General features: G+C 40.9%; 1 protein-coding gene and 1 long non-coding RNA gene across 3 annotated transcripts in view; one reads left to right on the forward strand and one right to left on the reverse strand.

Annotated features, from left to right (window-relative positions):
• zranb3 (zinc finger, RAN-binding domain containing 3) overlaps positions 1-23,261 on the forward strand; it is a 334,364-nt gene that overhangs the window by 307,661 nt on the left and 3,442 nt on the right. For both annotated transcript variants that reach the window (XM_061889175.1, XM_061889174.1), the window contains 3 exons: positions 5,407-5,550; positions 5,624-5,816; positions 17,954-18,085. In XM_061889175.1, the coding sequence (XP_061745159.1) occupies positions 5,407-5,550; positions 5,624-5,816; positions 17,954-18,085 (469 nt within the window). The remainder of the gene's footprint in view (positions 1-5,406; positions 5,551-5,623; positions 5,817-17,953; positions 18,086-23,261) is intronic.
• The window catches only part of LOC133544111 (uncharacterized), a 68,816-nt gene continuing 63,654 nt past the window's right edge, over positions 18,100-23,261 (reverse strand). The window contains exon 5 of the long non-coding RNA XR_009804586.1: positions 18,100-19,642. This is a non-coding gene — a long non-coding RNA (uncharacterized LOC133544111). The remainder of the gene's footprint in view (positions 19,643-23,261) is intronic.

The following is a 23,261-nucleotide window of genomic DNA, read 5'->3' on the forward strand; positions in this document are numbered from 1 at the left end:
ATGGACGACGAGAAGACGGAATGGCACTTGTACTTCCAGTTCAAAGCTTTAAAGAACAGGAAGCCCTTGTAGGTATTCACCAGGCTGCACCTGCAGTGAGCCAACTCGCCCAAATGATGGCGCCGTAGCACAAACTAACACACCATTTCAGTTTCTCTGTGTTTTTTGTTAAAGATTAGATTAGATAGTACTTTATTTATTCCATCAGGGAAATAAGCAATTTCAGCACAATTCCATTCAAGATCAGACAAACATTACAGGGATCGCTGACGGGTCTGCCGGCTTCCAGCGCCCCTTATAAAAAAGGTGAGATACAGGTAAACAAGTGGGGGGGACTGGGAGAAAAAAAATAGAAAATTAAATAAAATAAGATCAAATAAAAAAAATCGGTCTAAGCCTCGGCCTCTGGAGAGGGGGTCCAGACTGAGTTGTGTTTGTTGAACACAAGACATTACGGCCGTGAGCGAAGAAGAAAAAAATCATAAATTAGCTGCATCGCTTTACAAGCCGCAGGGCTCGTAGCGTAGGAAAAGAGTAGCGACTTATAGTCTGGAATTTATGGTAGAATGTGTCTGTTATTGATATTTATTAATTGTATTTCTCATATTGTATTTTATAAACTCTTCTTATGCGCTTATATTCTGTTGTATTTGTTGCTATTATTTAGGGGTGTCAAAATAAACAAGTTAACTCATGTGATTAATCACAAAAAAATATGTTTTGCATACATATTGCTGTTTTTTTGTTTTGTTTTTTGGACCGTACATGCTCCTTTACCTTAAGGTTGTTACACGGTCAGTGACCAGATCAGTGCAAAGATGGGAGACGGGTGTGCTCGCTGGCAAATTTCACTGAGGAAATTGAGGAAATAAATAACATGCATTCAAGTAAAACGTCTGAAAAAATGCTGCTGGATGACATTTTTTTTAATGTTGACTTCATTCATGCAATCGAGCAATAGCCTACCATTAGTCATGGGGAATCCAAATTCAAAAGTGTGATTAATATGGTTTTAAAAATATATTCATTTGACTATTAATTTGGCCATTTTACTATTTTTGTCTTTTATTTTTGGGGGAGTTGATTTTCATACATGCACAGTACATGTGTATATATAAGGCAAATGACCGCAGGTGCCGGAACAAATCTAATATAGTATTTTTTTATTGTATTACACTTTTATTTCAAGATAATATAGTCTTTCTGGGTACTTTTTTGTTGTTTTTCAACCAAATTGAATGAGAAGGTATGTCAGAAATTTTGCCCTGTACTGTATGTGTGTATATATATATATATATATATATATATATATATATATATATATATATATATTAGGGCTGGGCAACGATTACAAATTTTAATCGTAGTTAATCGCACTATTTCTCCGATTAATCGCGACTAACTGCATTGTATACGCAAAGCCCAATAATGAATTCAAAAGTAGTGTGTAGTGCACCTTTATTGGAATATTCTCCCACATGAACAAAAGCGCCAAAACATTTGTTGTGCAAACACAATTTAAATCAGTCCTTGTTAAACAGTAGCAGTTAAATAGCATATTTTATGAAAATCAACTAAAAAAATGTAAATACAAACATTTAAGCCTATTGCCACTGCCAGGGTATTTAAGTTATCTTGTTTGTTATGGAAAATAAATATAATCTACATACAAATCTCTGAGCCACAATCATAACATCTGAACAGGCAATTTCTGAGGTAACAGCAGAAACATTTTTTTTTATCAGGGATCTTATGTTTAAAAAACCTATATTATAGGTAGTGGGCTGTTTTAGGGAATTTTTGATCAAATTATCCTTAGTAGCAATATTAATAATGTTGTGTTTATTCTGCGTAGTGCACTTAAAATAATTATGACCATATCTAGGAATTGATATGATGGGAATTTTCCAATAGTTTGCTTGGTGCTTTGATAAACTGAACGCATATACATGGTACTATATTGTGATGTTATGAGCCAGGGAAAAAAAGAACTACCCTACCCAGCATGCAACAGGAGTGACGAGCATGCGCGCTAGCCCGGTATAGGTTGTGTCGCCATGACGGCATCTTGTATGTTGTGATATGCACGCTCTGAAAGCAAACGTTAAGAACTCAGCCAACACTCCTCTTCTGCATTATTCATAAATAGACAGACAACACAAATACTCCACTGCTTCACAGGCCGCTAGATGTAGCCGGCAAAGTATTCCCATGCTAGCTAGCCGGTCTAGCAAGCACGCGTCATTCAGTCCAAAACGGCCCGATCTATCCACATCCAGAATTGTCTGGCGGTCGTAAGTGATCCCGGAGTGACCACGCTGTAAGCCAGCCAGGAAATTTGCAGAATTGTCCGGTATTTTTGCCAAATGTTCCATCTTTACCAAGAGCCCCTCCATGCCGGGCGACGCCATCTTGTTAAGAAAAGGCGTTAACAAAATAAAAGCATGTAAACAACATACGCAAATGTGCGATAAAATAATTGTCGGCGTTAATAGATTGATGAGTTAACTCATAATTAACGCATTAATTTGCCCACCCCAAATATATATATATATATATATATATATATATATATTTTTTTTTTTTTTTTTTACCCGGAGGGAACCCACGCGGTCACGGGGAGAACATGCAAACTATATATATATATATATATATATATATATACATATACAGAGGTGGGTAGAGTAGCCAGAAATTGTACTCAAGTAAGAGTAATGTTACTTTAGAGATGTATTACTCAAGTAAAAGTAAGGAGTAGTCACCCAAATATTTACTTGAGTAAAAGTAAAAAGTATGTTGTGAAAAAAACTACTCAAGTACCTGGTCGTTTAATGATGATGGCAACAAATAATGCACAAAAACATAAGATTAGCAATGAACAAATTCAGAGCCTGGAATATCTCTTAAGCAACTAAAAAAATAATATATCAGAATCAGAAAATCAGAAATACTCTAATAATCCCCAAGGGGAAAAATATATTATTTTAAAAAGGTTATTATTAATATAATTTTATAATAAAATATATTAAGTAATAATACATTACAATAAAAACAATTAAGGCAAATTGAGCCACAATATTGAACAGCACCATAGGCTCAGTAGGCAGAGATTTACAAAGGAAAATAACAAGTTAGCCTTTACGCTAATCATAAACTCTGATAGGTGTGGGCTGCACCCGGGAACACATGTGCACTTCTCATTGGTGTTTGTGTGCATGCGTGAGTGTGTGTGTCTCTGTCTGTCCATGAGGCTGCAGTACGTTAATAAAATATACCCAAACTACGTACATTTGACAGTGATTCATAGCAGGGAAGCTAACATTACCCTGCGGTGACAGCCAAAATATCTACTAACATATGTGCTTGCTCAAATTTGACGTTGAGTTCATATAAGCTGAAATGTCCTCTTGTTTTATGACAACGCCCTACATAATAGTTTTTTTGGTTGTCTGAAGCGTGAACATCGATTTTATGTGAGGCCAGGGGTGTTTGCGTTCGTTGTCGTCTCTGCCATTGTTGTTGTTGTTTGCCGCTGAAACTTTTAGGGCAGTCAATCATGTGACCGCCTGGCTCTGTTTGATTGGTGAAACGGAGTCAAACGTCACCAGTGACTGCATTTGATTGGTGAAACGCAGGCATGGGATAGATCCTACTTTGAAGGTATGTCTGACAACGAAAACCCAAAAAACGTGTATTAACAGATCGATAAAAATCAGTAACGAGTAGCGAGCTAATTGTAGAGAAATGGAGCGGTGTAAAAGTAGCGTTTCTTTTCTATAAAAATACTCAAGTAAAAGTATGTTGCATTAAAACTACTCTTAGAAGTACAATTTATCCCAAAAGTTACTCAAGTAGATGTAACGGAGTAGTGCGTTACTACCCACCTATATATATATATATATATATAATATATATATATATATATATATATATATATATATATCTATATATATATGTCCCACTCTCCCTTGTGGAGGGGGTCCGGTCCGATCCGGTGGCCATGTACTGCTTGCCTGTGTATCGGCTGGGGACATCTCTGCGCTGCTGATCCGCCTCCGCTTGGGATGGTTTCCTGCTGGCTCCGCTGTGAACGGGACTCCCGCTGCTGTGTTTGATCCGCTTTGGACTGGACTCTCGCGACTGTGTTGGATCCATTATAGATTGAACTTTCACAGTATCATGTTAGACCCGCTTGACATCCATTGCTTTCCTCCTCTCCAAGGTTCTCATAGTCATCATTGTCACCGACGTCCCACTGGGTCATTATTGTCACCGATGTCCCACTGGGTGTGAGTTTTCCTTGCCCTTATGTGGGCCTACCGAGGATGTCGTAGTGGTTTGTGCAGCCCTTTGAGACACTAGTGATTTAGGGCTATATAAGTAAACATTGATTGATTGATTGATATATATATGTTGATTGGCAACACTAAATTGGCCCTAGTGTGTGAATGTTGTCTGCCTATCTGTGTTGGCGCTGCGATGAGGTGGCGACTTGTCCAGGGTGTACGCCGCCTTCTGCCCGAATGCTCCAGCACCCCCACGACCCCAAAAGGGACAAGCGGTAGAAAATAGATGGATGGATGTTCCTTATTCTAAAGTGTAACTATTTTTTGTTATGATCCGCAGCCCGGGTCATATTATGATTAGATTTTTGAGTCTTTTTGTGTTTTCTGTAGGTTTTGGACTCCTTCGGTTCCTGTTTGCTCACTTCTCAGTTAGTAGTTGGTTACGATAGTTACGTATTATTTTCACCTGCCGTTTGTTCCGGACGCACACCTGTTTTGTAATCGCCGTCGTTATTTAAGCCTGCCTTCTCCCGTCAGTCTGTTCGGCTTCCTAGTTTGTTTTCTTACATCAAGAGACGACTTCTGTTTTCCTGCTCGCCACCTGCTAGCTTCCACGCTTGGCTATTTGTTTTCTAGCTCTCATGCTAGCTCTTTTAGTTTCGTCAAAGTCTGATTTGTTTTAAATAAATCATTTCCTACCTTCACGCTTTGTCAGAGGCTCGTCTGCATTCCTGGGAGAACGAAACCCGCACCACGATGCGACCAGGGTCGCAGTTTATATTTCTAAAAAGATAATATTTTTATTCTGTGTGAAGTGAAGTGAAGTGAATTATATTTATATAGCACTTTTCTCGAGTGACTCAAAGCGCTTTACATAGTGAAACCCAATATCTAAGTTACATTTAAACCAGTGTGGGTGGCACTGGGAGCAGGTGGGTAAAGTGTCTTGCCCAAGGACACAACGGCAGTGACTAGGATGGCGGAAGCGGCAATCGAACCTGCAACCCTCAAGTTGCTGGCACGGCCACTCTACCAACCGAGCTATGTGGAAAAAGTTTAGATCCAGTGTGTGTGTGTGGTTGTTATCACCCCCGCGCTCATGCACTGTGTACTTTCGCAGCTCCGAGAAGCCGGTTAGCGAGCAGCCGTCGCCCGGTGTCCTGCAGGCGCTGGACCGCCACGGCGTCCCTCTCTGCCTGTCCTGTCAGAAACCCTGTTCCACCCCCGCCGCCGGGGCCTGGGACTCCCGCTTCTGCAGCCTCAGGTACGACTCCCCCCCACCCCAAACCCCCCAAATATCCCGCCTTTCCCGACAACGCCCGCCTTCTTCCCACCAGATGCCAGGAAGAGTTCCAGTTGCGCTCCAGTGGCGCGTACATGCGCAGCCGGGTGCTGGAGGCGGAGCGGGGCGTCTGCCAGCTCTGCGGCCTCCACGCCCACGACCTGTTTGTGAAGGTCCGAGATGCGCCGCCGTCCCGGCGCAAGGAGATGCTGGAGAACACCTGGCTCGCCCAGCTGCCACTCAAACAGGTGGGTGCGGGGGGGAGGAACTTCGCAATTACGGTGAGCAAATTTTGCTAACTGGCTCTTGTGTTTGAGGTGGCTATAAATAGCACACACAAACACACACACACACACACACACACACACACACACACACACAGATCGATCTTCCCTACACGGCTCCTAGTAAATGGATTGCTGGGTCCATTGATTTCTCCCTGCAGTGCAAGGCTCCCACCAGTAAGCCTGTTTGATTTGACTGGCTGTTATCCTTCTCCTTCTCACACACACACACACATATAAAAATATATATTTATACCCCCCCACCCCCTCCCCCGACCCTCTTCCCAGTGCCGCCGGCTGCAATGCGAATCGATACGGCGAGCTTTAGAGGAAACAAACTCAGCCACATGATAAGGCGCCATGGTGGCGGAAAAGCCTTAAGATTAGCGCCTCGTTCTTTGGGGGTTCTATTGTGTGTGTGTCTTTGTGTGTGTGTGTGTGTTTCCTTCAACACTTCTATACGGCGCTCCATCTGTGCCTTTCAGTCCGGTGTGTGTGTGTGTCGGTTTCCTGTGCCCCCGCGTGCCGGCCCGCTCTTTCTGTCTTTGGGGATCAATTCCATCTGGCTGCCTTAATGTCGGCAAAGTAGCCCTCAAAGCGGGGGGAAATAGATTTTCGCCGCTCCTCTTGTCGGGCTTGTCTTCCAATCATCTTTAGTTGTTGATTGATTTCTGCTCTTTGTCTCTTCAAATGCCATCAACGTCCTCGGGTCCTGTGCCGGAATGCACACCCGTGCCGTCCAGTGGCTCTTCTTCCCACTCCACCTTTCGCTCGTCTGTTAGCCGGCGTGTGTTAGGATCACGGGCGGCACGGTGGAAGAGGGGTTAGTGCAGGGGTAGGAAACCTATGGCTCTCGAGCCAGATGTTGCTCTTTTGATGACTGCATCTGGCTCTCAGATACATCTTAGTTGGCATTACTTAACTCGATAAGTAGCCAGGGAAGCAGAGGGGACGTGGGAAGACGAGACACACAGCTCGTAATGTGGGAATGAAGACAGGCTGCGGGGAGGACGACAAGGAGGACACGAGACAATTCAACACGTATGTTAGATCACGGGCGGCACGGTGGAAGAGGGGTTAGTGCAGGGGTAGGGAACCTATGGCTCTCGAGCCAGATGTTGCTCTTTTGATGACTGCATCTGGCTCTCAGATACATCTTAGTTGGCGTTACTTAACATGATAAGTAGCCAGGGAAGCAGAGGGGACGTGGGGAGACGAGACACACAGCTCGTAACGTGGGAATGAAGACAGGCTGCGGGGAGGACGACGAGGAGGACACGAGACAATTCAACACGACAAGGATTAACGCACAGAGAGAGTAAGAGTCCATAGAGCTAGATCAGGGGTCGCCAACCCGCGGCTCTTGGATCACTCTGATGTGGCTCAGCTGCATACTTGCCGACCCCCCCATTTTCCCTAGAGGTTTTCCGGATTTCAGTGCCTCTTGCAGAAATTTTCCCCAGGATCAATCAATCAATGTTTATTTATATAGCCCTAAATCACAAATGTCTCAAAGGACTGTACAAACCATTACGACTACGACATCCTCGGAAGAACATTCTCGGATTTTCACCCGGACAACAATATTGAGGCTGTGCCGTGATGGCAACGCCTTAAACGTCCTCTCGACCATGTCGTCGCGTCCGCTTTAATACTATGCCATCTGAGTGCCGGCTGACCCCAGACAGTGTGCGGCTGTTGACTGACAAATACCCAGAGTCCCATGTATCCATAACTATTCCGGGCTACATTATACATCCTCACTGCGTCGGTTGAGGTGGGCGGGGTTTGGTGGTCCGGAAGAGTTAGGAATACATGGGATTCTGGGTATTTGTTCTGTTTTGTTTATGTTGTGTTACAGTGCTGATGTTCCCCCGAAATGTGTTTGTCATTCTTGTTTGGTGTGGTTTCACAGTGTGGCGCGTATTAGTAAGAGTGCTAAAGTTGTTTATATCACAACCCTCAGTGTGACCTGTATGGCTGTTGACCAAGTATGCCTTGCAGTCGCTTATGTGTGTCTGCAGAAGCCTCATACAACATGTGAATGGGCTGGTAAGTTGTTTAAGGTTGTAGTGGGCGCTAAACGCATTGTCATCATAACACACCCTTTTCATTGTTGTTCGGGTGAAAACCAGTAGACCAGGGGTGTCAAACTCAAATACAGAGTGGGCCAAAATTTTAAACGGAACAAAGCCGCGGGCCAAAGTTGAACAAATTAACCTTTTAATAGGGACCCAAACAAGTTTTGCATTAAATATTGAACAAGCAAGGCTTATATAACTTTAGTGACATGCAAAATCCAGTTTCAAACAATAATAATAATAATTAAAAAAATATCAACGGCTTATCGAATAAAATGTCAATAAAAATTGTATGCCTTTTTTTCTATTTGCAATCTTCTGAGGTAAATATCAATTTTTTCCCACAGGCTAGTAATAAATTTGAAACTAAAATAACAATAATGAATGAACCAAACATTCAAGCCTTGAAGTAGCAAGAGAAAATGCATGAATAAAACGTTAATTATTGGTCAGTTTGCTGGAAGATTCCCGGAAGAGTTAGTGCTGCAAGGGGTTCTGGTTATTTGTTCTGTTGTGTTACGGTGCGGATGTTCACCCGAAATGTGTTTGTCATTCGTGTTTGGTGTGGCTTCACAGTGCGGCGCATATTTGTAACAGTGCTAAAGTTGTTTATATACGGCCACCCTCAGTGTGACCTGTATGGCTGTTGACCAAGTATGCCTTGCATTCACTTGCGTGTGTGTGTGTGTGTGTGTGTGTGTGTGTGTAAAAGCCACAAATATTATGTGACACGCTGTTAGTATGGAGGAAAAGCAGACATGATGACAGGTTGTAGAGAACGCTAAAGGCACGCCCCCAATATAGTTGACCAGGTATGCCTTGCATTCACTTGCGCGCGTGTGTGTGTGTGTGTGTGTGTGTGTGTGTGTGTGTGTGTGTGTGTGTGTGTGTGTGTGTGTGTGTGTGTGTGTGTGTGTGTGTGTAAAATCCACAAATATTATGTGACACGCTGTTAGTATGGAGGAAAAGCAGACATGACGACAGGTTGTAGAGAACGCTAAAGGCACGCCCCCAATATAGTTGTCCAGGTGGAAATCGGTAGAAATTCGGGAGAATGGTTGCCCCGGGAGATTTTCGGGAGGGGCACTGAACTTTGGGAGTCTACCGGGAAAATTAGGAGGGTTGGCAAGTATGAGTATTAGCGGTGAATGCGGTGTTACAGCGGCACCAACGCTGTTTAACACCGGCGGGCCAGCTCTAATGATAAATTGATATTGCCTCAAGGGCCAAATTAAATTACACGGTGGGCCAGATTTGGCCCGCGGGCCAGAGTTTGATAGCCAAGTTCTAATTTGGTTTCATCTGACCACATGACATTCTCCCAATACTCTGCTGTATCATCCATGTATCCATTTTGGTATAAACTCAACTCCTCGTGTTTGGAGGAAGAAGAATACTGAGTTGCATCCCAAGAACACCATACCTACTGTGAAGCATGGGGGTGGAAACATCATGCTTTGGGGCTGTTTTTCTGCTAAGGGGACAGGACGATTGATCCGTGTTAAGGAAAGAATGAATGGGGCCATGTATCGTGAGATTTTGAGCCGAAACCTCCTTCCGTCAGTGAGAGCTTTGATTGGTTGACCAAATACTCATTTTCCACCATAATTTACAAATAAATTCTTTAAAATTCCTACAATGTGAATTCCAGGATTTTTTTTCCACATTCTGTCTCTCACAGTTGAAGTGTACCTATGATGAAAATTACAGACCTCTGTCATCATTTTAAGTGGGAGAACTTGCACAATCGGTGGCTGACTAAATACTTTTTTGCCCCACTGTATATATATATATATATATATATATATATATATACACACACACACACACACACACACACACACACACACACCCCTCAGCAGGTTTTTTGAATATCTCCCTAATTCTGATGTCTCAAGGTTGACAAGTATGTCTAGAACCGCTACTATTACTTTCAGACAGACAGGTTTAGTTCGAGGTCTGCACGTCTGTTCGAACAAGGCGACGCTTGTGATATAAGACCACCGTCTCGCCGCTCTTTTTGCCACAAGAGACGAGATAACGACGGCGGTGTTGTTAAGTCTGAGGCAAGAAAGGGAACGATTACCCTCCTGATTGGGATTTCAAACCCCGCTGAGGAGGTCACAAAGCAGGAAATTGCACCTTTGACAGGAAAAGAACACCCTGGTGTTACTTCCAGGTCCATACAATCTTTTTTTCAACTTGAACAGATTTTTGGCTTAGTCGCGCCTTGCGGGTGTGTGATGATGTTCCATGAGGTCAAAGGTCATTTCACTGGTGTATATAAGCCACACCCAATAAATTTTAGAAGAAAATAACATTTCCATACATCAGAATATAAGCCGCAGATATATAAGTTGTTAAATGAGTTGTTTACACAGAAAGATTTTTCAAATGTTTATTTACATACCTCAATTGTCTGTCACACGGCAGTAAAACGGCGGATCAAACAAAACGGAAGTCATCGTCATGGACCCACTAGCAGTTGAAACTCGTTTTCCAATCGGCCAAACGGACTCAATAACTCCACGGTGATGTTTTTGAGGAATTTACCGAGGAATTTGTGAAACTGAAACTATCCAAAAAGAATGCCATCGTAAGTTGATAATACTAACACAGACACTCGTAAACGTGTTAGCATATTAGCTCATGTTAACGACACTTGCTTGATTTTATTACGATAGAAAGTTTAGTGGGTAAGAATTGTTTTAGTAATTTTGTAAAACTTGCAAACATTGATATTACTAACACAGACACTTGTAAATGTGTTAGTATGTTAGCTAATGCTAGCGACGCTCGCTTAATTACATTACAATAGCACGTTTAGTAAGTAAGAATTGTTTTAGTTATGTTGTAAAACGTGTAAACATTGATAATACTAACACAGACACTCGTAAATATGTTAGCATATTAGCTAATGCCAGCGACGCTTGCTTAATTACATTACAATAGCACGTTTAGTAAGTAAGAATTGTTTTCGATATATTGTAAAACTTGCAAACATTGATATTACTAACAGGCACTTGGAAACGTGTTAGCATCTTAGCTAATGCAAGGGACGCTCACTTAATTACATTTCAATAGCACATTTAGTAAGTAAGAATTGTTATAGTTGTATTGTAAAAGGTGCAAACATTGATAATACTAACATAGACACTCGTAAACATGTTAGCATATTAGCTAATGCTAGCGACGCTCGCTTAATTACATTACAATAGCACCTTTAGTAAGTAAGAATTGTTTTAGTTATGTTGTAAAACGTGTAAACATTGATAATACTAACACAGACACTCGTAAACATGTTAACATGTTAGCATATTAGCTTATGCTACCAACGCTCGCTTGATTACATTACAATAGCACCTTTAGTAAGTAAGAATTGTTGTAGTTGTAAAATGTGCAAACATTAATAATACTGCAATACACAGACACTCGTAAACGTGTTAACATGTTAGCATATTAGCTATTGCTACCGACGCTCGCTTGATTTCATTACAATAGCACGTTTAGTAAGTCAGAATTGTTTTAGTTATATTGTAAAACTTGCAAACATTGATAATACTAACATAGACACTCGTAAACATGTTAGTATATTAGCTAATGCTAGCGACGCTCGCTTAATCACATTACAATAGCACATTTAGCAAGTAAGAATTGTTTTAGTTACGTTGTAAAACGTGCAAACATTGATAAAACTAACAGACACTCGTAAACATGTTAACATGTTAGCATATTAGCTAATGCTACTGACGCTTGCTTAGTTACATTACAATAGCACATTTAGTAACTAAGAATTGTTTGTCACGTTGTAAAACTTGCAAACATTGATAATACTAACACAGACACTTGTAAATGTGTTTGCATATTATCTACTGCTAGCGACACTCGCTTAATTACATTACAATAGCACGTTTAGTAAGTAAGAATTGTTTTAGTTGTATTGTAAAACTTGCAAACATTGATAATAGTAACAGACACTCGTCAACGTGTCAGCATATTAGCTAATGTTTGGGACGCTCGCTTGATTACATTATAATAGCATGTTTAGTAAGTAAGAATTGTTTTAGTTACGTTGTAAAATGTGCAAACATTAATAATACTGCAATACACAGACACTCGTAAACGTGTTAACATGTTAGCATATTAGCTATTGCTACCGACGCTCGCTTGATTTCATTACAATAGCACATTTAGCAAGTCAGAATTGTTTTAGTTATATTGTAAAACTTGCAAACATTGATATTACTAACATAGACACTTGTAAATGTGTTAGTGTGTTAGCTAATGCTAGCGACGCTCGCTTAATTACATTACAATAGCACGTTTAGTAAGTAAGAATTGTTTTAGTTATGTTGTAAAACTTGTAAGCATTGGTAATACTAACAAAGACACTCGTAAACATGTTAGCATATTAGCTAATGCCAGCGACGCTTGCATAATTACATTACAATAGCACGTTTAGTAAGTAAGAATTGTTTTAGTTAAATTGTAAAACTTGCAAACATTGATAATACTAACACAGACACTCGTAAACATGTTAGCATATTAGCTAATGCTAGTGACGCTAGCTTGATTACATTATAATAGCACGTTTAGTAAGTAAGAATTGTTTTGGTTGTATTGTAAAACGTGTAAACATTGATAATACTAACACAGATACTCGTAAACATGTTAGCATATTAGCTAATGCTAGTGACGCTTGCTTGATTACATTATAATAGCACGTTTAGTGAGTAAGAATTGTTTTGGTTGTATTGTAAAACGTGTAAACATTGATAATACTAACACAGACACTCGTAATCGTGTTAGCATGTTAGCTAATGCTAGCAAGGCTCGCTTAATTACATTACAATAGCACTTTTAGTAAGTAAGAATTGTTTTAGTTATATGGTAAAACTTGCAAACATTGATAATTCTAACAGGCACTCGTAAACGTGTTAGCATCTTAGCTAATGCTAGCGAGGCTCGCTTAATTACATTTCAATAGCACATTTAGTAAGTAAGAATTGTTATATTTATGTTGTAAAACGTGCAAACATTGATAATACTAACATAGACACTTGTAAACTTGTTAGCATGTTAGCATATTAGCTAATTCTACTGACGCTAGCTTAATTACATTTCAATAGCACATTTAGTAAGTAAGAATTGTTTTAGGTACGTTGTAAAACTTGCAAACATTGATAATACTAACAGACACTCGTAAACGTGTTAGCATCTTAGCTAATGCTAATGCTTCATTACACACCGTCGGAGGATACAGCAGCTCACCGACGTCACCGCTAACAAAAGCTAGCGCGCATGAATGTAAACAAACTCCACGGGTGGCTCTACACCTGATATCCACTGTAATGATACCAAGTACAATAGCGTATTTAGTCGATACTACATCGATATTTTGTATCTTCACAAAAAAAAAATTCCCTTTTAAGATTCATATTATGTTTATAAATTCACGAAATATCTCCCTGGACACATGAGGACTTTTGATCCTGTAACGACTTGGTATCAGATCGATACCTAAATGTGTGGTATCATCCAAAACTAATGTAGAGTATCAAACAACAGAAGAATAAATGATTATTACATTTTAACAGAAGTGTAGATAGAACATGTTAAAAGAGAAAGTAAGCAGATATTAACAGTATATAAAGAAGTAAATAAAACATTTTTTTACAGTTTGTCCCTCATAATGTTGACATAATAATAGGTAGATAAATGACACAATATGTTACTGCATATGTCAGCAGACTAATTAGGAGTCTTTGTTTGTTTACTTCCTACTAAAAGACAAGTTGTCTTGTATGTTCACTATTTTATTTAAGGACTTAACTGCAATAGGAAACATATGTTTAATGTACCCAAAGATTTTTTGTTAAAATAAAGCAATTTTTTGTGGTCCCCTTTTTTTTTAGAAAAGTACCGGTACCAAAATATTGGTATCGGGACAACCCTAGTCGCGATATATTGATATCGTTTTATCGCCCGGCCCTAATCGGAGCTATTTTCCAAATCTTATCAGACTCATGGTTATGACGACCCTGTAATTACATTTCCAATATTCACCATGCACCCCCAGGCACAGAAACCTTCACTTAATCTGCTTTCTTTCTTTCTCTCTCTCTCCCTGCACCGAGCTGAGCTGTCAAGAGGGCTCCCTGTTTGTTTTTGTCATCGCCTTTTATGAGGAACGTTGCAGATGCGCCCCTATGGTGCGCCTATTTGTTGAATATGTTGGCTTTCACCAGGAGTGTGTGTGTGTGTGTGTGTGTGTGTGTGTGTGTGTGTGTGTGTGTGCGCGTGCGTGTGTGTTCTTGTATTTCTGCCCTTCTTGAGACATCAACAAGGAAAAGAACCTTCCATATGAGAACAGGTGAACAATTTCGGACCCAAATCATGGTCCCAATACAGGAAAACCATTGCATCTAATAGAGAATGTCTCATTTGCACCCCTGGTGGTGACATCTGTCAAAATTAGGGCGGTCCCAAAAAGGAGGGATTTTTCAAATAGACTGTGTGTCGGGTTTTTTTGTTCAATGAACAATGGAGACATCAAAGAAGAAAGGTGTAGGTGTATTGCGGCCGGCTTTAGCATAATAAACACAGCCGGTGTTTCATTGTTTACATTCCCGAAAGATGACGGTGAAGCTTTACTATGGAACAGAGATGTCAAGCAAACACGGTTGGATTGGACCACACACACAAAGTACAGTGTTTTATGCAGTGATCATTTCAAAAGATCGTGTTTCGAAGAGGGTCCCTTGCGAAGGGCAGTGGTGAAATCTGTCAAAATTAGAGCAGTCCCAAAAAGGAGGGATTTTTCAAATTGACTGTGTGTCGGTTTTAAAAGTGCTCCCCCTCTGGTCAACGTATGTATTAACAAGTGTGTGTAAGAAATCGAAATATGTCCCCCTTGGCCAAAATTAAAGGCCTACTGAAACCCACTACTACCGACCACGCAGTCTGATAGTTTATACATCAATGATGAAATATTAACATTGCAACACATGCCAATACGGCCTTTTTAGTTTACTAAATTGCAATTTTAAATTTCGCGCCGAAAAATCTTGCTGAAAACATCTCGGTATGATGATGTGTGCGCGTGACGTCACGCATTCTAGAGGACATTTTGTCCCAACATCGTTCCCAGCTATTAAGTCGTCTGTTTTGTCTGTGTTGCTGAATCCTTTGCAATTTGTTCAATGAACAATGGAGACATCAAAGAAGAAAGCTGTAGGTGGGAATCGGTGTATAGCGGCCGGCATTAGCAACACAAACACAGCCGGTGTTTCCTTGTTTACATTCCCGAAAGATGACGGTGAAGCTTTACTATGGAACAGAGATGTCAAGCGAACACGGTTGGATTGGACCACACACACAAAGTACAGTGTATTATGCAGCGATCATTTCGAAAGATCGTGTTTCGAAGAGGGTCCCTTGCGAAGGGCAGTGGTGAAATCTGTCAAAATTAGGGCAGTCCCAAAAAGGAGGGATTTTTCAAATTCAATCAATCAATCAATCAATGTTTACTTATATAGCCCTAAATCACTAGTGTCTCAAACCACAACACAAACCACTACCACATCCTCGGTAGGCCCACATAAGGGCAAGGAAAACTCACACCCATGTCGGCTTTAAAAGTGCTCCCCCTCTGGTCAACATATGAAATAACAAGTGTGTGTAAAAATTTGAAGTGCTCCCCCTCTGGCTAACGTATGTATTAACAAGTGTGTGTAAGAAATTGAAATGTGTCCCCTTTGGCCAAAATTAAAGGCCTACTGAAACCCACTACTACCGACAACGCAGTCTGATAGTTTATATATCAATGATGAAATATTAACATTGCAACACATGCCAATACGGCCTTTTTAGTTGACTAAATTGCAACTTTAAATTTCTCGCCGAAAAATCCCGCTAAAAACATCTCGGTATGATGACATGTGCGCGTGACGTCACGCATTGTAGCGAACATTTTGTCCCATCGTTCCCAGCTATTACGTCGTCTGTTTTCATCGCAAAATTCCACAGTATTCTAGACATCTGTGTTGCTGAATCTTTTACAATTTGTTCAATGAACAATGGAGACATCAAAGAAGAAAGCTGTAGGTGGGAATCGGTGTATCGCGGCCGGCTTTAGCAACACAAACACAGACGGTGTTTCGTCGTTTACATTCCCGGAAGATGACGGTGAAGCTTTACTATGGAACAGAGATGTCAAGCGAACACGGTTGGATTGGACTACACACACAAAGTACAGTGTAATATGCAGTGATCATTTCGAAAGATTGTGTTTCGAAGAGGGTCCCTTGTGAAGGGCAGAGATGGGCATCGCCACCACCCGTCAGCTGGTGCTGAAGAAAGGTGCGGGGCTGACCTTCTTGAGACTTCAACAAGTACCTTCCATATGAGGACTGATTAACAAGTTAGGACCCAAATCATGGTACCAATACGGAAAAAACATTGCATCTAATAGAGATAGATGTGGTGAAATCTATCAAAATGAGGGTGGTCCCAAAAAGGAGGGATTTTTCAAATTTACTGTGTCGGTTTCAAAAGTACTCTCCCTCTGGCCAACATATGAAATAACAAGTGTGTGTAAGAAATAGAAATGTGTCCCCTTTGGCCAAAATTAATTAAAACAAACACAAATAATATGTATATAGAGACATACTGTAATAAACACCAATTGCTAACGAAAAATTAAAAAAACAACCCAAAACTAAAAGCTTACCTTTTTTTAATTTGCATAATATGCATATATTATTAATGTTGTAAACACAAATCTTTATATGTCTAGAAAGGGTGGTCTTAAAGAGGTAGGCATTTTTCACAGGTCTCAAGAAGGTAATAAATACAAAAATGTGTGTGTGTGTGTGTGTGTTTCTACCCTTCTTGAGACATCAACAAGGAAAAGTACCTTCCATATGAGGACCGATGAACAAGTTAGGACCCAAATCATGGTGCCAATACGGAAAAGTGCTCCAACCACTGGTCAACATATGAAATAACAAGTGTGTGTAAGGAATTGAAATGTGTCCCCCTTGGCCAAAATTAATTAAAACAAACACAAAAAATATGTATATAGAGACAAACTGTAATAAACACCAATTACTAACGAAAAATTAAAAAAACAACCCAAAACTAAAAGCTTACCTTTTTTAAATTTGCATAATATGCATATATTATTAATGTTGTAAATACAAATCTTTATATATCTAGAAAGGGTGGTCTTAAAGAGGTAGGCATTTTTCACAGGTCTCAAAAAGGTAATAAATACAAAAATGTGTGCGAGTGTGTGTGTGTGTGTGTGTGTGTGTGTGTGTGTGTGTGTGTGTGTGTGTGTGTGTGTGTGTGTTTTTCTACCGTTCTTGAGACATCAACAAGGAAAAGTACCTTCCATATGAGGACCGATGAACAAGTTAGGACCCAAATCATGGTGCCAGTAATACGGAAAAGTGCTCCAACCACTGGTCAACATATGAAATAACAACTGTGTGTAAGAAATTGAAATGTGACCCCTTTGGCCAAAATTAATTCAAACAAACACAAATAATATGTATATAGAGACAAACTGTAATAAACACCAATTACTAACGAAAAATTAAAAAAACAACCCAAAACTAAAAGCTTACCTTTTTTTAATTTGCATAATATGCATATATTATTAATGTTGTAAACACAAATCTTTATATGTCTAGAAAGGGTGGTCCTAAAGAGGTAGGCATTTTTCACAGGTCTCAAGAAGGTAATAAATACAAAAATGTGTGTGTGTGCGCGTGTGTGCGCGTATGTGTGTGTGTGTGTGTGCTGTAAAATAAGACTTCAGGCAAGTGTGGAGCTAAACACATCACCTGTGTTGGTAAAAATGTGTTTGAGCGTAGATGGATGGTTTGGGTGGGTAGTGCAATCACAGCTTGTTTTGGGCAATTTGGGGCGGTATGAGAGAACATCCGAGGGTAGCGATTTTCCTTTTTTTCATTCTGTGTGTGTGTGTGTGTGTGTGTGTGTGTGTGTGCGCAGCTGAACGAGATGATCCGCGCTCCGGTGGAAGGCGACTTCTGGCAGGTGGACCACATCCGTCCGGTGTACAGCGGAGGAGGGCAGTGCTCGCTGGACAACCTGCAGACTTTGTGCACCGTCTGCCACCGAGCTGTAAGACACCGGGCCAAAAGAAATATCGCCACCTTTTATTTTGTAGGTGGCGGGAGTCATCCTTTGTGTCGGTTTAAAGGGGAACATTATCGCAATTTCTGAAGGGTTAAAACCAATAAAAATCCGTTCCCGGTGACCTATTTTATTTTTCGAAGTTTTTCTCAAAATTTTAGCCATCACGCAATATCCCGAAAAACGACTTCAAAGTGCCTGATTTACACCATCGCTATATGTGACGTCACTGCGTGAAGCCACCGGAAACACACATGGCGGATAGCGCAGAAAGGTATAGCATAGTAGCTCGGATTCAGACTCGGATTTCAGCGGCGCACGCGATTCAACTATTGAAACGGATGGTTGGAGTGTGGAGGCAGGTAGCGAAAACGAAATTAAAGAAGAAACAGAAGCCTTTGAGCCATATCACGACAGACAGCGGCACGAACGAATTCGGCGATCGCCTTCTAACCAACGATTGGTAGGTGTTTGTTTGGCATTAAATGTGGGTGGAGGGAAAGGCTGGATGCAAATATAGCTACAAATGAGGCATAATGATGCAATATGTACATACAGCTAGCCTAAATAGCATGTTAGCATCGATTAGCTTGCAGTCATGCCGTGACCAAATATGTCTGATTAGCACTCCGCATAAGTCAATAACATCAACAAAACTCACCTTTGTGATTTCGTTGACTTTATCGTTGGAAATGCATCTGCTTTGACTGTCGCAGGATATCCACACATTCTTGCCATCTCTGTCGTAGCATAGCTGTCGTCGGTAAGGTGTGCAGAACAAACGAGGGACTTTTGCATCTTTTGACCACTGGTGCAACTTGAATCCGTCGATTGGTACGTGTTTGTTTGGCACTAAATGTGGGTATAGGGAAAGGCTGGATGCAAATATTGCTACAAATGAGGCTATATTTGTAGCCTCATTTGTAGCTAAACGATGTTAGCATCGATTAGTTTGCAGTCATGCCGTGACCAAATATGCATGATTAGCACACTCCACATAAGTCAATAACATCAACAAAACTCACCTTTGTGATTTTGTTGACTTTATCGTTGGAAATGCATCTGCTTTGAGTGTCGCAGGATATCCACACATTCTTGCCATCTCTGTCGTAGCATAGCTGTCGTCGGTAAGGTGTGCGGAACAAACGAGGGACTTTCGCATCTTTTGACCACTGGTGCGACTTGAATCCGTCGATTGGTATGTGTTTGTTTGGCATTAAATGTGGCTGGAGGGAAAGGCTTTATGCAAATATAGCTACAAGTGAGGCTATATTTGTTGCCTTATTTGTAGCATCGATTAGCTTGCAGTCATGCCGTGACCAAATACGTCTGATTAGCACTCCGCATAAGTCAATAACATCAACAAAACTCACCTTTGTGATTTCGTTGACTTTATCGTTGGAAATGCATCTGCTTTGAGTGTCGCAGGATATCCACACATTCTTGCCATCTCTGTCGTAGCATAGCTGTCGTCGGTAAGGTGTGCAGAACAAACGATGGACTTTCGCATCTTGAATCCGTCGATTGGTATGTGTTTGTTTGGCACTAAATGTGGGCATAGGGAAAGGCTGGATTTAAATATAGCTACAAATGAGGCATAATGATGCAATATGTACATACAGCTAGCCTAAATAGCATGTTAGCATCGATTAGCATGCTGTGCTAATCGATGCACACTCCACGTAAGTGAACTTGAATCTGTCTATTTTTGTGTTGTTACACCCTCCGACAACACACCGACGAGGCATAATGTCACCATGGTACGGAAAACAGTCGAAAAAACGGAAAATAACAGCTGATTTGACTTGGTGTGTGTAATGTGTTTGAGAAAATGGCAAATTACTTCACGTTATGACGTCACAGGTGAAAGGTCATCGCTCCGACAGGCGAACAATTGAAAGGCGTTTAAATCGCCAAATTCACCCTTTTAGAGTTCGGGAATCGGTTAAAAAAACATATGGTCTTTTTTCTGCAACATCAAGGTATATATTGACGCTTACATAGGTCTGGTGATAATGTTCCCCTCTAAAAAGAAAGCGCCATTCCGTCGGATTTAGGATCATCCAAGACGGTCGGCCGGTAATAACGTCCCAGCAGTGTCGCCTTGATGTATGGCGCCGGCCGCAAAAGGCCAGGAGTGTGCGTCGGGGGCCGTCGGCGTGTATCTTGTAATCACGGACCATTCCTCAAAAGACAGATTAGAGAGCAGGAGTGTCAAAATAAAAGTCTTCTCCTCTGATATCTGCTTTAATGTCACACCAGTGGCTGTTTTTGTTCTGTCAACACGGGACTGGAGGAGTCCTGCATTGATGTTTTAAAGTGGCAATAGGGTGGAAAAACAAGTTGACTTTTTATACACTTAATTGTTTTATTGTACGCATTAAAACAGGCTTGTCACACTCATTTTCATTAAGGGCCACAATGTGGTTATGGCTGCCCAAAGAGGGCCGCTTGTACAAACCCTGTTTCCATATGAGTTGGGAAATTGTGTTATATGTAAAAAAAACGGAAAACAATGATTTGCAAATCCTTTTCAACCCATATTCAATTGAATGCACTAAAAAGACAAGATATTTGATGTTCAAACTCCTAAACTTTATTATTTTTTGGGAAATAATAATTAACTTAGAATTTCATGGCTGCAACACGTGCCAAAGTAGTTGGGAAAGGGCATGTTCACCACTGTGTTACATCACCTTTTCTTTTAACAACACTCAATAAATGTTTGGGAACTGAGAAAATCAATTGTTGAAGCATTGAAAGTGGAATTCTTTCCCATTCTTGTTTTATGTAGAGCTTCAGTCGTTCAACAGTCCGGGGTCTTTGCTGTCGTATTTTACGCTTCAAAATGTGCCACACATTTTCGATGGGAGACAGGTCTGGACTGCAGGAGGGCCAGGAAAGTACCCACACTCTTTTTTTTACGAAGCCACGCTGCTGTAACACGTGCTGAATATGGCTTGGCATTGTCTTGCTGAAATAAGCAGGGGCGTCCATGAAAAAGACGGCGCTTAGATGGCAGCATATGTTGTTCCAAAACCTGTATGTCAGCATTAATGGTGCCTTCACAGATGGGTAAGTTACCCATGCCTTGGGCACTAATGCACCCCCATACCATCACAGATGCTGGCTTTTGGACTTTGCGTCGATAACAGTCTGGATGGTTAATTTCCCCTTTGGTCCGGATGACACGATGTCGAATATTTCCAAAAACAATTTGAAATGTGGACTCATCAGACCACAAAACACTTTTCCACTTTGCATTAGTCCATCTTAGATGATCTCGGGCCCAGAGAAGCCGGCGGCGTTTCTGGATGTTGTTGATAAATGGCTTTTGCTTTGCATAGTAGAGCTTTAACTTGCACTCACAGATGTAGCGACGAACTGTATTTAGTGACAGTGGTTTTCTGAAGTGTTCCTGAGCCCATGTGGTGATATCCTTTAGAGATTGATGTCGGTTTTTCATAAAGTGCCGTCTGAGGGATTGAAGGTCACGGTCATTCAATGTTGGTTTCCGGCCATGCCGCTTACATGGAGTGATTTCTCCAGATTCTCTGAACCTTTTGATGATATTATGGAGCGTAGATGTTGAAATCCCTAAATTTCTTGCAATTGCACTTTGAGAAACGTTGTTCTTAAACTGTTTGACTGTTTGCTCACGCAGTTGTGGACAAAGGGGTGTACCTCGCCCCATCCTTTCTTGTGAAAGACTGAGCATTTTTTGGGAAGCTGTTTTTATACCCAATCATGGCACCCACCTGTTCCCAATTAGCCTGCACACCTGTGGGATGTTCCAAATAAGTGTTTGATGAGCATTCCTCAACTTTATTAGTATTTATTGCCACCTTTCCCAACTTCTTTGTCACGTGTTGCTGGCATCAAATTCTAAAGTTAATGATTATTTGCACACAAAAAAAATGTTTTATCAGTTTGAACATCAAATATGTTGTCTTTGTAGCATATTTAACTGAATATGGGTTGAAAATGATTTGCAAATCATTGTATTCCGTTTATATTTACATCTAACACAATTTCCCAAATCATATGGAAACAGGGTTTGTACATTTAAAACTTCCTTGTGGTCTACATAAAATGTTGCATGGATTATGTTTTACAGGCCACTTCAAATGCGCCTTCGCCTCGTCGTCTTTGTTGTAGCGGTGGTTTTTAGCGCTTCCATAGCGAGTCTACAGACAGATATAAATTACAACTGTACGCTACTTTATATTAGAAATGGCAAAAGTGGACGATGAATGTCCCATAACAAGAAGATAGAGAAAAAGAAGGAGCTTATTGACTGGGTCGCGGACTACAATGGCGGATGCGCACAAATTTTCAGGACTTTTGTATACAAATCAGCAAGAACCAGAAGGTAAGAAAAGTTGCTTTTGCATAATACTGCGAGACAAAACCCCAGATAATATGTATCCTAATAGGTGCCATTTTGGGGTCCTTATTCACACACCATAATAAACATCGGCGGTCACTCGAACGAGTATGACGATCCTCCTGGTAGGGGTGTATCCCTTTATGGAGGATGCCTGTGCATGACTTAGTTTAACACGGGGAGACTAGTGCACAGACAGTCACCACACGATCCTTGACAGAATCGGGTCAGGGTCTAGTGGCATGGAGTCCAAGACGACTAAGGACCCTTTTCTGCTGCAACCTTCTTCCGCCGTTGTGGCAGTTCTTAAATCTACTGTCTTTCGCCTGCTCCGCCGTTGAGGTCTTCATCGTAATGTAGGCCTTTGCCAAGGACCACCTGGGGTAACAGTAGTAAAGGGGTTAACCTTCTAGTTCCCCAAGACCCCATAGAGGAGCCTCCACAGCTGGATGCACTTTAACGTCACGCCCAGGTCATAATAATTATAATAATAATAATAGCTTACCAAAGTCGTACTAAAACATTTTGACGGATTTTTGAGCACCCTGTGTAATGTTTTATATTCTCTATGAAACTTTAAAGTTTTGGTTTTGCTTGCTTACGGGTACTTGCAAGTGTCATTTATTGAACCGGCGTCAACTTGCAGTCCACACCATCTACTGGTGACACTTATCATTATGCATTGTATTAAATAAAATTGCTTCGAGGTCGGTAAGCACAACCAAAATTAAAAGGTACATTAGGTACATAAGGCGATTTTTGAGAATATGATTTTAA

The sequence above is a fragment of the Nerophis ophidion genome, linkage group LG27 (assembly GCF_033978795.1).
Source record: "Nerophis ophidion isolate RoL-2023_Sa linkage group LG27, RoL_Noph_v1.0, whole genome shotgun sequence".
NCBI classification, from domain to species: Eukaryota; Metazoa; Chordata; class Actinopteri; order Syngnathiformes; family Syngnathidae; genus Nerophis; species Nerophis ophidion.